A 12,597-nucleotide genomic window follows, 5' to 3' on the forward strand; every position below is an offset into this window, starting at 1 on the left:
GCTGTTGCCTCAGCCGTTCTCTTAAAGTCTTTTCAATTAAGCTGGAATCACACGAGCGGCAGGCGCGTGTTTTCAATAATAGTTATCAATAATGCAGCAGACAACCAGGCACGGACTGGAACTACTATACATGGGTACGAATATATCTGCATGCGAATATCTAATGTAAATTGAGTGGAGGTGAGCTGGGGACAAGTTGGTGGGGCTCAAAGAAAACTGGCTCCTTGCACGCATATCTTTTCGCTACTCTCTCTAGTTGTGGTTCAATTTTCTAATGCAAGCCCAATGCCAGAGACACAGAGACAGAACAACTACCACGTCCTTGCGCACGAAAATCGATAATGATAAAAGTCTTAGGTGCAGCGCATGTCCCTGGCAAAGCGGATGCGAATGCGACAGCCTCCCGCTCAAGGTCGTCTCTCATCCATCACTAATCGAGGATACTTACATATGTATCTACTTCCGTTTTGATTGTCGGCTTAACAATTATTCATAATACGATTAAACATCTAGCAGCTTTACATCCTGTAAATGATTGACGACATCATCATCACACATGTGGCTGAGTGACAGCTTCCCTTGCTGGCTTCTTGCTGCTGTCAGCAAAATTGGCCCACTAGAAGCCTCTGCCGAATGAGTAATCCCTCATCATCGGGCACCATCTGACTTGTGTTTACCCCGCCTGACAGCGGAACAGGCCCCAAAAACCCACACACTTATAAAATGGGAAATAGTCATACATATTTGCCAGGTAGCCAAACACATTTGCTGAGAACATAATCGTACGTACGTATATTTATTTATTTCAGAGCGTTCCACAGTCAATTAAATATTCTAATATTATAATTCAGGAGGCCAGGCATGAGTGAGGCACGTGCAGAAGGTAAACTTAATCTGGGATTACGTTGTAAGCTATTGTAAAGCCCGTTCTGACCTGCATTCTGGATGCCCCATGGAAGGAACATTCAAATCTGCATGCATACACAGTGTGGTATAAGCACTCAACAAAGAGAAGGACGGGCCAGGGCTCGCTCGACTGCAGTCAAAGTCAATGTCAAGGATGGCAGCTCGACGAACAATGGAAGCGTCAAGCGGTGTGGCGCCCACTTACTGCCCCAGAGCCTTGACAATGAATGGCCTTGCCTCCTCCCATACTCATACTCATCCTCGTCCTCTTCCTGCTGGGCAGAGCTTAAAGGGCTTTGAATAAATTATTTATGGGACGCCTCAGGGTCTCTGGGATGGCACAATGTATGGGAATGGGTTCTAGGCCGTTCTCAGAGGATGGGGGACGGAACAGCTCTTATCGGTTATGAGTGGGGCACGACACAGCAGACGAGTATGTCGACATGGCTGCCCTTTCTGTTGCTATCTATTTTGCTTGTGTTTGGTGTAAAAATATCCGGGTGTTGCGTCACTTTTGCCATTTTCCAAGCTGAATGAAACCTTTTGAGTTTTATTTTCGGATGTGCCAAATGGAGACGCCGCCACGGAAGCTCACGCGATGATTTTCATTTCATTTGCTGCTGTGTGTTCTCTGTTCTAGAGAACCCGTACCCGTAAACACTTTCGATAATAGCCTTAGGCAATTGCAATTCCCGTACGTGGTACGGCTACGGTGTAAATATACGAGAATTTCCCGACATTTAGACAGGCGATGGCAAGGGGTTAGGTTCCGTACTCAAATTGATGAAGGATTATATGGAAATAATTGATAGCTGCAGTCATCGCTCAACTTTTTAATGGTATCGAGCGATCCAGCGATCGATCGCTGCACTTGAATGGCAGAAATCCCCATGATCCACAGCTGATTCTTTGTCAAGTGTTTCCAGGCTATGAGTATCAATATATCACCTCGTCGCACTCCTTACCTGCCGATCGTGCCATAGATTGCCGATGCCTAATGGAATATTCTGCGATAAGATGTGAACGATAATGGCAAATGTCGAGTCGTTTGTCAACAAAAGAGCAGCTGTTCCCGTCGTGTTTTTGGTCCCCGTAATTTAATTAGGGCGCGTAAGACCCATCCGGAAACCAGGGAGGTGCCAGAGAGGTGCTGCCCGCCCGGCTCTTGGCCCCCAGCGGCTTCCGTCAACAAATATTTGCGTTGGAATTTTTATTGGACAAACAATGGCCCGCAGATTAACGGAAAAAACAGTTTGCCAAAGAGATTTCCCATTGTTTATTGTTTTTTTGTCACAATTGGTCCGAAATAGAATTTATTTCTCCGAATCTTGGTCAGTGCTCTGGCTGGCTGGAAAGATCATATCTGGATTTTCAATGTTGACCCACTAATTGGCCATCCTGCAAAGGATCTGGTGCGTGCCCCTGGATGATTTGTCAAAGGAGTCACTCACGTGGCCCTAGAGCGTGTTGGATATTCTCATGGAAAATCTGGTTTCACCTGGCTATGACAGGTGATGGGTTGAGTAGGTGGAACCAATGTAAAAAAATGAATATCTTCTAAGCGGGACAACATTTTTTTACTTAGTTTTTTGATTTGAGTTCATAATAGTGAGAGGAAGGTTTTTTTGAATGGGCGCGGAATCGCCTTTTCTTCAGGGTAAAATCGCATTTATATTTTATTTATTAATTTGTGTCAAACAAAAAATGATGAGAATATGTTAAAAAATATTTTATTATATAAAAAAGGCGTGTCCGGATTTTTACTGGGTTTATCTTTATCTTTTATTCTTATCACAGGGACCTAATTTGTACGCAGTTATGAGCACCCAACCGAAATAGGAGAGAATTTCCCCGACCGTGTACACACAAGACAGAATTCCCCCGACCGTTTATACACAAGAGAGAATTTCCCCGACCGTTTATACACAGGAGAGCATTTCCCCGACCGTTTACACACAGGAGAGCATTCCCCTGAAAATTTCCCCGACAGAAATTTCCCATCCGCCGCGCGCAGCAAAATCCAAAATAACATATTTAACCTTTTTTAATAATATAAAAATTTTACCAGTGGGACCAGTCGGACGTGTTTGCGCTTAAAAGTATTGTGGTGCGTGATAAAGTGCAAAATAAGCTAAAACGCGCATGTGGGAAATCAAATTTAATTGAGAAGCATAAAACCGTATACATACAAGTGCTTGTGTGTGTGTGTGTGTGAGATTTTCACTGTGGAAAATGCAAACTGAATGAAAACTAAGCCAACAAATTGGAAAAGTTAACAACCAATTGGGGACAACCGTAGTTGTCTCGAAAAAGGTAAATTTGTTTAAACGAAACGGAGCCAAGAAAACGATTAGCAATTTTAGCCCCGAGTTGTGTGTGTGTGAGTGATTTGTGGGATTCGTATGTGTGCGTGTGTATTTTACTTAACTTTTTTTTTCGTGTATACTGTAAAAATAGCTAGAGAGACTCTTGCTCGCTCTCCCTCTCTCTGCCTGTTCGCGACGTCATCGTTTTTTTTTGTTGAAGTGGCGTTTCTTTCTTTTCTTCTTGCTTCCTTGCTTCTTCTTTGGCTATCTCTTTTGTGTTAATCTTTTGTTTTGAAAACGTTTTATCTCTACGTCTGCTTTGTTGTGAATGTGTGTGCTGGCTAGATCTTTCCTCCCGTCATCGTATATTTGGCACGTAATTCGCTTAGATATCGACTTCACAGCTGCTTTTTGTTTTGATATGCGAAATATTGTAATCAACCTGCCCCAAAAACTGGTATAATCAAAAAATACTCGTATGGCCATAAGTATATAAAATCCCCGTCCAAAACTGGTAAAGTTTTCCATTGAAACTGCTATTGCCTCCTGAAGATCATACGTGCATGACTAATTGCCGTTTAAATTGCACAAAATCTCCATTGTACTAGTCCAGTTTCAAGTGCTCTTTGCCTTTTGTTTTTATCGCTTTTGCTTGTCGCAAGATTTGGCTTTCGTTTTGCCGACGAACGGTCACAAAGATAACTGTTGTTGCTGCTGTTCCCTCTCGCTGTCCCAGCTCTCGTTTTGTCATAGTCCCTCCCTTTGAGCGCTAATCGCAGGGCTTTCTTTTTGAATTGCTTTTCATGTAATGCTCTTTTGTTGTTGCTAAGTGTTCGCCAAATTCCGTTTAATCTGCCTTTCGTTATCAGTACAGTGGGCCATAGTTCGGGTCCACAGCGATTGTAGAGGAAGGGGGCTACAGGTCTGGCCAGGCAGGCCTCCTTTTTTTCATTTGCATGCGGGTCAGGTTTACGAATTCGATTCGTTTCGCAGCTACTATTCCATTTACAAACTATCAGGTGCTCCGCTTCTCTCTACCTGGTCTTTGTTTTGTTGCCATTAAATACAGAACATACTCGAACTTTCCGAGTATGTTTTGTATTTCATTTAATCAACACTATATGCCTGTATGTCTATCAAAGTCTGATATTTCAATAAACACTATGTATGTGTGTGTGTGAGAATGTTTTCAAATTGATATCAATACGTGTTTGTTTAGCTTTCAATTTGCACTTTTCATTTGTTTTCTGGTGTTGGCATCAGACAATGCCACGCCACATTCAACGAATCAGTGCCCAGACCTTTTCGAATACTCTAACTTTAGTCGCATTACGTAGCCAGAATGTTGCGGAAATACCGAAAGTTAATCTATTCGTAAATGGGTAATGATTGTATTGTTTCGCTTTGTTGTCATGGCTATCGTCGACATCGGCTCCATTTTGCTTCCTTCTCTGATTTGCTAATTAAATTTGCTTTCGGGGAGCAATATCTTCCAATAGAGCGCTGCTCGGAAATATGTTTGCCTGGCTGGCGGCTGGCCTCCGCGTCGCAATTGCAGCTGTTTGGGGTCTCGCTGTTACAGCGGCGGTCTCTCTGTCTGCGTTGACCCACTTTCAGGCACCTTTATATACATATGTACATACACTCAGAATGTGGAGCATACCCTGGGGACTGACTGAGGGAGTTCCATGCATAGTTTTTACGTCGCAATATACATATCAAATGTTTGTATGTATGGATTTCCTCCTCCTTTTCCTTTGTTTATTTCGGTCTCTGTTTGATTGCCATTTTTCCATTCCATTTCATTCCCCAACAGATTCCACATTTTTTTCCATTCTCTGATAAGGTCAGATTTTGCTGAATCAGCTTGATCTTTATAGCGCTGCCTCAACTTGATCTTCAATCTTCGATCTTTAATGGCATGCAATTAATTGGCCGCCCGATTAGCCAGCCATACTCGTATAATAGCTAAACATGTGAGAGAGCCAGCGAAAGTGTGTCTGTGTGTGGTGCCTTCCGTGCTGCAATCAATTTTCTTGTCTTTAGCCTGACATTTTCCCTCGAAACTTTGTGGATAATGCCAAAAAAAGGCAAGTAAATATATGCGTTATTTTAAGGCTTTTGTTAAAAATAACTTCTTGTGCGAATAGCCTTAGCTCTTAGCGATAATATTTCTCCGTATGGTTTTCGCGTAGACAAGACAATGCCCGCCGGGCGGCGGCGGCATGAATCACTCAAGTTAATGAACCTCATCATCGCCACTTGAACCTAACAGCACAGCACAGCGTCGTAGTCGTAGCTGTTTTTAATCGCTTTGTGGTTCCTAGAAGTCAGGCTACGGTTCGTTCCGCACAGTAGTTACTATCTGATCTGTGGCCATATCTAAGTTCCCTTTATCGCTAAGGTCTGGGGCCCTACAGGCCAGGTAAACATGAGCCAGGTACTAATTGCTAGCAAATGTGCACAGGAATACGCATCTGGGGAGATTTTCTTATCTTTATGACGTCTGCAGTTCCATATTTGAATTTCCGATTAGAATTGGAATTGGAATTGGAACTGGAACTGGAGACTGGTGGAACCTGTCTGCAACGCAATTTCGCCCCCGAACCTATTCGTGATCTATAGATGCACGTGCCACACGCTTGGCTCGGTCCAATCTCAGTCCTCCTCTGCGTCTCCGTTCCCCTCCCAATTGTGTTCCATTATACATACGCTTCATTAAGCGATTTAATTGCTATTGTCGGAGAGATAGTAGAGAGGGATCGAACGATTCAGTCACCCACAGAGCGAATGTTCTCAGCTGATTTGCTGTGTTCTGTGTTGAGGTGTTCATGATCATTACATCTGGCTTAGCGATCTTCCCTATGGTTATCCAGTAGATCTCCCCGCGTAAACCGGAACAGAATGGCCGATCGCATGTAGCATGAATCGAAACCGTATAAGTACGTGTCCGTAGTGTGCGTGTTCCGCGGCGGAAATGACATTGAACCCGGCTTGTCGCCTGCTGGTAGTCAGAATGCACTTGTTCCGACCACACCGGAGATCCCACGGCACCTGGGGGGCAGCGTAGTGTCGAAACCGGTTCAGTGTACGATCAAAACGATTAACCGATCAAGAGGGTCACATTGTGGGGGATTCCATGGGGAAATACGGTGAACATGTCCCATTTAGTAATGGAATTTATGGTCTATCTTTGCAGACAGAAGAACAAAGCCGCATCAGAGTGAACGCCGAGCGTCGAGCGGTAAAAGCAGCAACAGAAGCCACAAGGAGGAAGATCCACAGAGCTCGTTACACTGATTCGCGCGGCAGGGAATGGTATATTTCTTGGGGGATTGGGGCATGGGAGATTCTGACTTGTCGTCATATCAGCAGCATGTTCCAAATATACAGCAGCAACAACGCATTCATGGACGTGATCTACATCAACAGCAGCAGGCGCAGCAGCAGCAACAACAACAGCAGCAGCAGCAGCAGCAACAGCAGCAGCAGGAACTGGTTGCCCAAATCTCCACCAGCCTAAGCCAGTTGCAGTCCCAGCTGCAGTTTGCTAGCGGCTCCAGTTTCCTCCAGCAGCCAGGCTCTCCGGCAACGTCAGTCTCTCCCTCAACACCCCATCACCATCAGCACCATGTTGCTGGCCCAAGGAGCAGCTGCGTCAGCACAAGCAGCAGCCTGGTAACCGCCAATCTCCAGCAACTGTCGGTGAGCAACAGCCACCCCAGCAGTTCCAGCAGTAGTGTCAGTGGCATCAACAGACAGCAACAGCAGCAGCAACCATTGCCGGACGCAGCTGCTGCTCCAGACGTAGCATCTGGCATATCCAGTGGTCCCAAGGTCCATGCGGCGTGGCTAAGGCAGTGCTCGGAGGCGTCAGTCGACGGCAAATCAAAGACCCCCTCTCAGCTGGGCAAGGATCTCCTGGACAACGAAGATGAAGTGGCACTGCACCCGCTCTCCAATCAGGTTAGTACCTCCCTCCAAAGCAAAGTCAACTAAATAATGGCTAACAGCTAGTATATATTAATGGGCAACTGTCCGCTCTAATAAGTGGAACTGCTGGCAGGCAGCATTGTGGTCCTCTTCTGATCCCTGATCAGGGCACTGTAGAGGGACTGAAAGAACTCCTCGACTCCGGCAAATGTGTTCTTTTCGATGAACGACTGGACCACTGCCCACACTGGCTTGATTATCTTGACTTGGGCCATGACCAGGACTTCGGTGTGACCCTCAGGGGTGCCGCGCAGGCACAGGTGCATGTTGACCAGGAAGGAGTCCGCATAGGGAATCTCCGCATTGACGCTGGTCGCGTCGATGGAGTACAGCTGGCCGGGGTGTGTGCAAGCGCGCAGTGTCTGCGTCTCGGTGACTTTCGATACCTTGGGGCCGACATTGCCCTTCAGGGCGACGGTGACCGTGATGACGCGCTCGTTCTGACCTGCGGCATTCTTCCGCCACTCGCCCAACTTCAGATCCGTCGAATGGCGCGTCTCGTGGAATTTTTGGAAGAAGGGCGACTTGGCGGAGAACAGCATATGAAAAAGAGCATCCACATGGATGCGAAGCTTCTCCTGAAGCACCTTGCGGCCCTCATGTGGCGCATCACAGTAGTATTTGCCCCCAAGCGAGTCCCTAATTGGCACGATCAGCTCCACCACGGTCATGCCTCGTTTCGTGATGGTAGGCTCCACGGTCGTCATCCTTGCGCTCGACGCTTTGCCCTTTGCCTTGCCACCAGTCACCGCGTACTTATTGTGGTCGAAGGCCACGGCTTTGGTGTGTCTGGTGGTACGCCGCTTGGACGTGGAACCTGTCGACTGTCGAGAGATGGACCTGCTGCTGGTCGTGGTGGTGGACCTGTCCGATTTTGAGGCCCCGGGTCGGGGCGACTTGGTGCCCGCCCACTTCCCCAACTGTTTCCGCAGTGCATCCATGGCTGCCAGTCTCTAGCAAATCCTCTCGTCGGGCATTGCCCACTTCAGAGATAAATATAATTTTGCTGTCAATGAATTGAAACAAATGGCATTTGAAAACAAATGACTGATTGCTGAGTCGTTTTGCTCCTTATCTGGAGACAGTGTCTCGACGGTGATATGAATGTGTGTTTGCCCAGCGCAGTAACATTTGTTTCTTTCTTTTTTTATGTTTCCCCGACTTCTCGATAAGCTGTGGCATTCGCTCGGAGCTTCAATGTACTTTTCGCACTTTCGCTGTCCGGGCACTTCCACAGATTAAAACCAAGAAATGACGTAGGAGGCGATAAGATGTCATTGGTTGTGGTTTTGGCCACGCGTCAGAGCGTTAGAATAGCTAAAAAAATACCCCAATTCGCATGATAACGATTATGATAATATCAGGCAGTGGATGTTTGCCTTTTATTGATGGAATTTACGCTAATTATGTTCTACTTTTGTACTTACAGGTCGGAGGACACACTCGCCTGTTGCTGCTCAACCAGTCGACGGTGATTAAGCCCCTGAACTTGCGGGAATTGGACTTTTACCAGAACATTCCGCAGGACATACTGAAGTTTGTGCCCAAATACAAAGGTAAGATACCGGCCTTTATTGCCACCACACCACACCCTTCAAATACCAGATCACAGCGATCTCACACGTTCAAGAATATCAACTTGTCGATTCAGTCGAAGCGCTTCATTTGATCTTTCGTTTCGAAACAACTAATCGTTCTACTCTATATAAACAAATATTAATAAATGAATCAGAAAATGAATGAATGAACAGCGAATCGGAATACAGCTTAAAGCTGCCATCTTTCTATATACACATAAACACATTTACCAACAAACACACATTTATCGTAGAATGTATCGAACTTTTGTTTGCTGTACTAACTCGCAACAAAACAAAAAACAACTGATGAATGAAATCAACAAACAAACAAACAAACAAACAAACAAACAAACAATATGCGTTTGCTCCTCTTGTATCGTCCTTAGATAAAGCCAAAGTCGCATTCGAATATCATTTATTATTTTAAGTATTTATTTTCTCTAACAAATAAACATCTCAAATATGTGATATCTATATATCTGTAGTCTGTAAGTTTTTTTATTGATATGAAATTACAATAAAACAGAGCACAAAAAAGAAAACTAAAAAAGAAAAAAACAATAAAGAAAAAAAAGCAAAGAAAAACTGACGAAAAGACTGAACCATTTACATACATTTAAATATGTAGCTAAAATCATAGCTTTAACGATTTGTAATACGAAAAGTGAGATACGAAAATAAAAGAGAAAACAACAAATTTGTATCTGCCACAACCAGAGCCAGAACCATCCCAGAACCAGGGAATATTATGATCGATAAACAAATATCAAAACCTTTTAGTTAGTAACCGAACAAAACAGACAGCATCGGGTAAGTCGCAAAATAATACAAAAATAAATAAACAACCAAACAACAACTCCAAGAGAAATCACCACTCCAAAGTAAAGTAAACCTACAAACTGTGAATCCTCCCCATTGAGGTTGTACAATTTTTGATTGCAAAAATTCTACAATCATTGAACTTGAACGGCCAGGACACAACCTCGATTCGGGCACTCTATGGAGGCCTGGATCGGGGGACGTGGATCGGCCCCTTGCCACTACATATACGCTCTATGCTCGTATTATCCAAAGGTTCGAGGTGCCTGACTGACAGAACCGCTCTTGAGATCTGCCGCTGGCTGCCCCAAGCAATATCCAAGCAGAACCAAACCGAACCGAACTGATCCGAACCGGAACGAGAGAGAGAGAGAGAGAGAGAGAGAGTAACACACCATAAAATATCTTTAAATCAAAAACCAAAAACAAATTGCAATTTTTCCAATTTATTTTCCGAAATGCAACAAACAAAATCGAGTTTTATTTTATGTGTTTGTTCAGAACGCACATCGTGCTCGTGCCTCGTGCTGCCCCCCTCAAACGTTGTTGTTGTCATCGTCGTCTCCGTCTTCGTATCCGGTCTCCCTAACGATCCCAACCGAACCGATCGGCTCGGATCTCTGCTCTGTCTGTCTCCTGACCTCCACGTCTCGAAGACTCTCACAGCCGATTAGAAATGCAAGCGAGCCAAGCCAAGCCAAAGGCAATGCCAAAGCAAGACAATGGCCGAAAAGGGTTTGTATGAATAAAACTCTCTATCTACTATCTATTTTACATACTACCTACATATACTATGTTAATTACCAATCTACAATCTGCAATCTGCAATACTATTACAATTACAATACGATTATGTTAGCTAAGATGTTCCATTTCCTTTAAGTTAAAGTTACACTTAAGTTTAGGGCACCCAAAAACCATCACCCACCGAAGAGAAATTTGAATGAAATTCATTTTTGTAAACAGAACCGGCTCCTCCTCCTGTATCTCCTGCTCCTACTATTCCTCCTGCACCTGTTCTTGTTCTTGCGTCGGCTCGTTAAGTCTCTCACTGATTGCACCCACTTGGTCTTAGATATTAGGTCTACAATTGGGTACGATTTTTTTTTTGTTTTTGTTATATTAATACTACGATACATAACCATATGAATGTCTGTGGGAACCCCTCTGATTCCGTCTGATGTTTCATACAGATCATTCCACCAATGTTGGAATTATCCGTCGGAAATGCTTGTTGTCTGTCCCGCGACTCACTCTATCGATCTGTCTGCTAACTGTCGTGCATAAGTAAGGGACCGCTGCCTCCGCATCCATTTAACACATTAGACCGCCTTAACGTAACCCCTAACCCCGACCCCAATTGTCGTGTCGATTCGATGCTAAACTACATACAACTACAAGATCAAGATCAAGAGACGCCTGCTACAATCCACTAATCTCTGTACCGGTCCCGACTCTATTTCTATTCCAGGCGTCATGCAAGCCACCAGCATGGGAGGCGTCAAGCTGGACAAGCGATACTCGCCCAGTTTCCGGGACGATGCTGCCGCCGTGCCCGTCCGCAAGATGAGCGCCTCCAAGAGGAAGCGGGACGAAGTGCTGAGGTAAGTGAACCCGTCAAACAGCCAAGAATGAGAACCAGCTATACGTGTATACATTTTCAGAATGAAGGTCCACAAGAATGGCAACGCAGCCGATGTCATCAAGAGCATCTCCCAACTTGACAACTCCAATAAGCAATGTGAGTAATCCATTATAACCCCAACCTAAGCTGAGACTTAACCCTTGCGCTTGCAGACTTCCTGATGCTCGAGAACATCACCTCGCAGTTCCGCAATCCTTGCATTCTCGATCTGAAGATGGGCACCCGCCAGCATGGGGACGATGCCTCGGCGGAGAAGCGCTCCAAGCAGATGGCCAAGTGCGCAGCCAGCACCTCGGGCTCCCTTGGTGTGCGCCTCTGTGGCATGCAGACCTACCAGGCCGATCTCGAGCAGTATGCCAAGCGCGACAAGTACTGGGGCCGCGAGCTCAACGAGGACGGCTTCAAGAAGGCCCTTCATGACTTCTTCTACAACGGCTTCCGGCTGAGGATCCGTGTGATTCGCAAGATCCTGCAGCGACTGCTTCAGATGCGCAGAGTTATTGAGAAGCAGTCCAGCTACAGATTCTACTCCTGGTAAGATCGAGGAACTCCTGAGATCCTTGTGACTTGTGACTTACTTTCCATGTCCCCATCAGCTCCCTGCTCATTGTCTACGAGGGCTTTGAGGAGAATCCGATGGCCTACCCACCATCGATTAGCCTGGATGAGTGGCCGGAGGCCCCCAAGTCGGCAACCATCTCGACAACAGCCTTTGACTATCATCCGGAGAACAGCATAGATGACGACGACCTCGAAGACGAAGACGAGGCGGGCCATGAGGCTGGCGACGAGCTGGAGCCCCATGACACGGACGATGACCTGCAGTTGGTGGCTGCTGACAGCGGCAATGCCTCGGCCACCAATAGCAGCACGGGCGGAGATGGTTGCAACTACGATGCGGATGCATCGAATGATTCCAGCTCGCTGCTGAATCTGGCCACGCGTCGACACCTGCACAAGCGCGGCTTTGGGGAGGCAGCGGCCCGCGGAGTCAAGCATTCGTCGGCCAGCATCACCACCACCGACGAGGAAGAGGATGAGGATCAGGCACACCCGGCCGCCATGCCACCGCCACGCAGCTGTGGCGTCACGGCTGCCAAATCGGCGGGCGCTAAGGGCCAGAACGGCAGTGCACAGCCCGCACCCGCATTCATTCCAATTTCCGAAGAGACAGTATTCCTGGATCCAGAGCCAGCTTTGCCCAACGTGGCGACCTCATCGCCACATTCCGGTGACTCCTGGATGAACTACAGCAGCAACAGCAGCGACGACTTCTCCGGCCTGTCCGAGCAGATCAAGGCCGTTGCCAGCGGTCGACAGACATGTAAGAATGCGACATTATTTCGAT

At 46.2% G+C, this 12,597-nt stretch overlaps 2 protein-coding genes across 4 annotated transcripts in view; one reads left to right on the forward strand and one right to left on the reverse strand.

Annotated features, from left to right (window-relative positions):
* The first annotated feature begins 2,952 nt into the window (after positions 1–2,952).
* The window catches only part of LOC117592630 (maternal effect protein staufen-like), a 32,866-nt gene continuing 23,221 nt past the window's right edge, over positions 2,953–12,597 (forward strand). Inside the window, exons 1-7 of one of the 3 annotated variants that reach the window (XM_034286569.1) lie at positions 2,953–3,219; positions 6,412–7,178; positions 8,635–8,761; positions 11,076–11,208; positions 11,269–11,345; positions 11,402–11,783; positions 11,846–12,573. In XM_034286569.1, the coding sequence (XP_034142460.1) occupies positions 6,528–7,178; positions 8,635–8,761; positions 11,076–11,208; positions 11,269–11,345; positions 11,402–11,783; positions 11,846–12,573 (2,098 nt within the window). In that variant the 5' untranslated portion in view covers positions 2,953–3,219; positions 6,412–6,527. Of the gene's footprint in view, positions 3,220–6,411; positions 7,179–8,634; positions 8,762–10,016; positions 10,340–11,075; positions 11,209–11,268; positions 11,346–11,401; positions 11,784–11,845; positions 12,574–12,597 lie in introns of those variants that run through there. The other 2 variants (XM_034286571.1, XM_034286566.1) reach the window with 2 other exon arrangements.
* LOC117592639 (protein Aster-B) lies at positions 7,213–8,219 on the reverse strand. Its single transcript, XM_034286582.1, has one exon. The coding sequence runs from the start codon at positions 8,144–8,146 to the stop codon at positions 7,256–7,258; it is 891 nt and encodes a 296-aa protein (XP_034142473.1). The 5' UTR covers positions 8,147–8,219; the 3' UTR covers positions 7,213–7,255.

Source organism: Drosophila guanche, unplaced genomic scaffold (genome assembly GCF_900245975.1).
Source record: "Drosophila guanche unplaced genomic scaffold, DGUA_6, whole genome shotgun sequence".
NCBI classification, from domain to species: domain Eukaryota; kingdom Metazoa; phylum Arthropoda; class Insecta; order Diptera; family Drosophilidae; genus Drosophila; species Drosophila guanche.

What these genes read in the sequence shown, in the direction of transcription:
- LOC117592639 (XM_034286582.1), bottom strand. Translation starts at nt 8,146, where the DNA reads ATGGATGCACTGCGGAAACAGTTGGGGAAGTGGGCGGGCACCAAGTCG.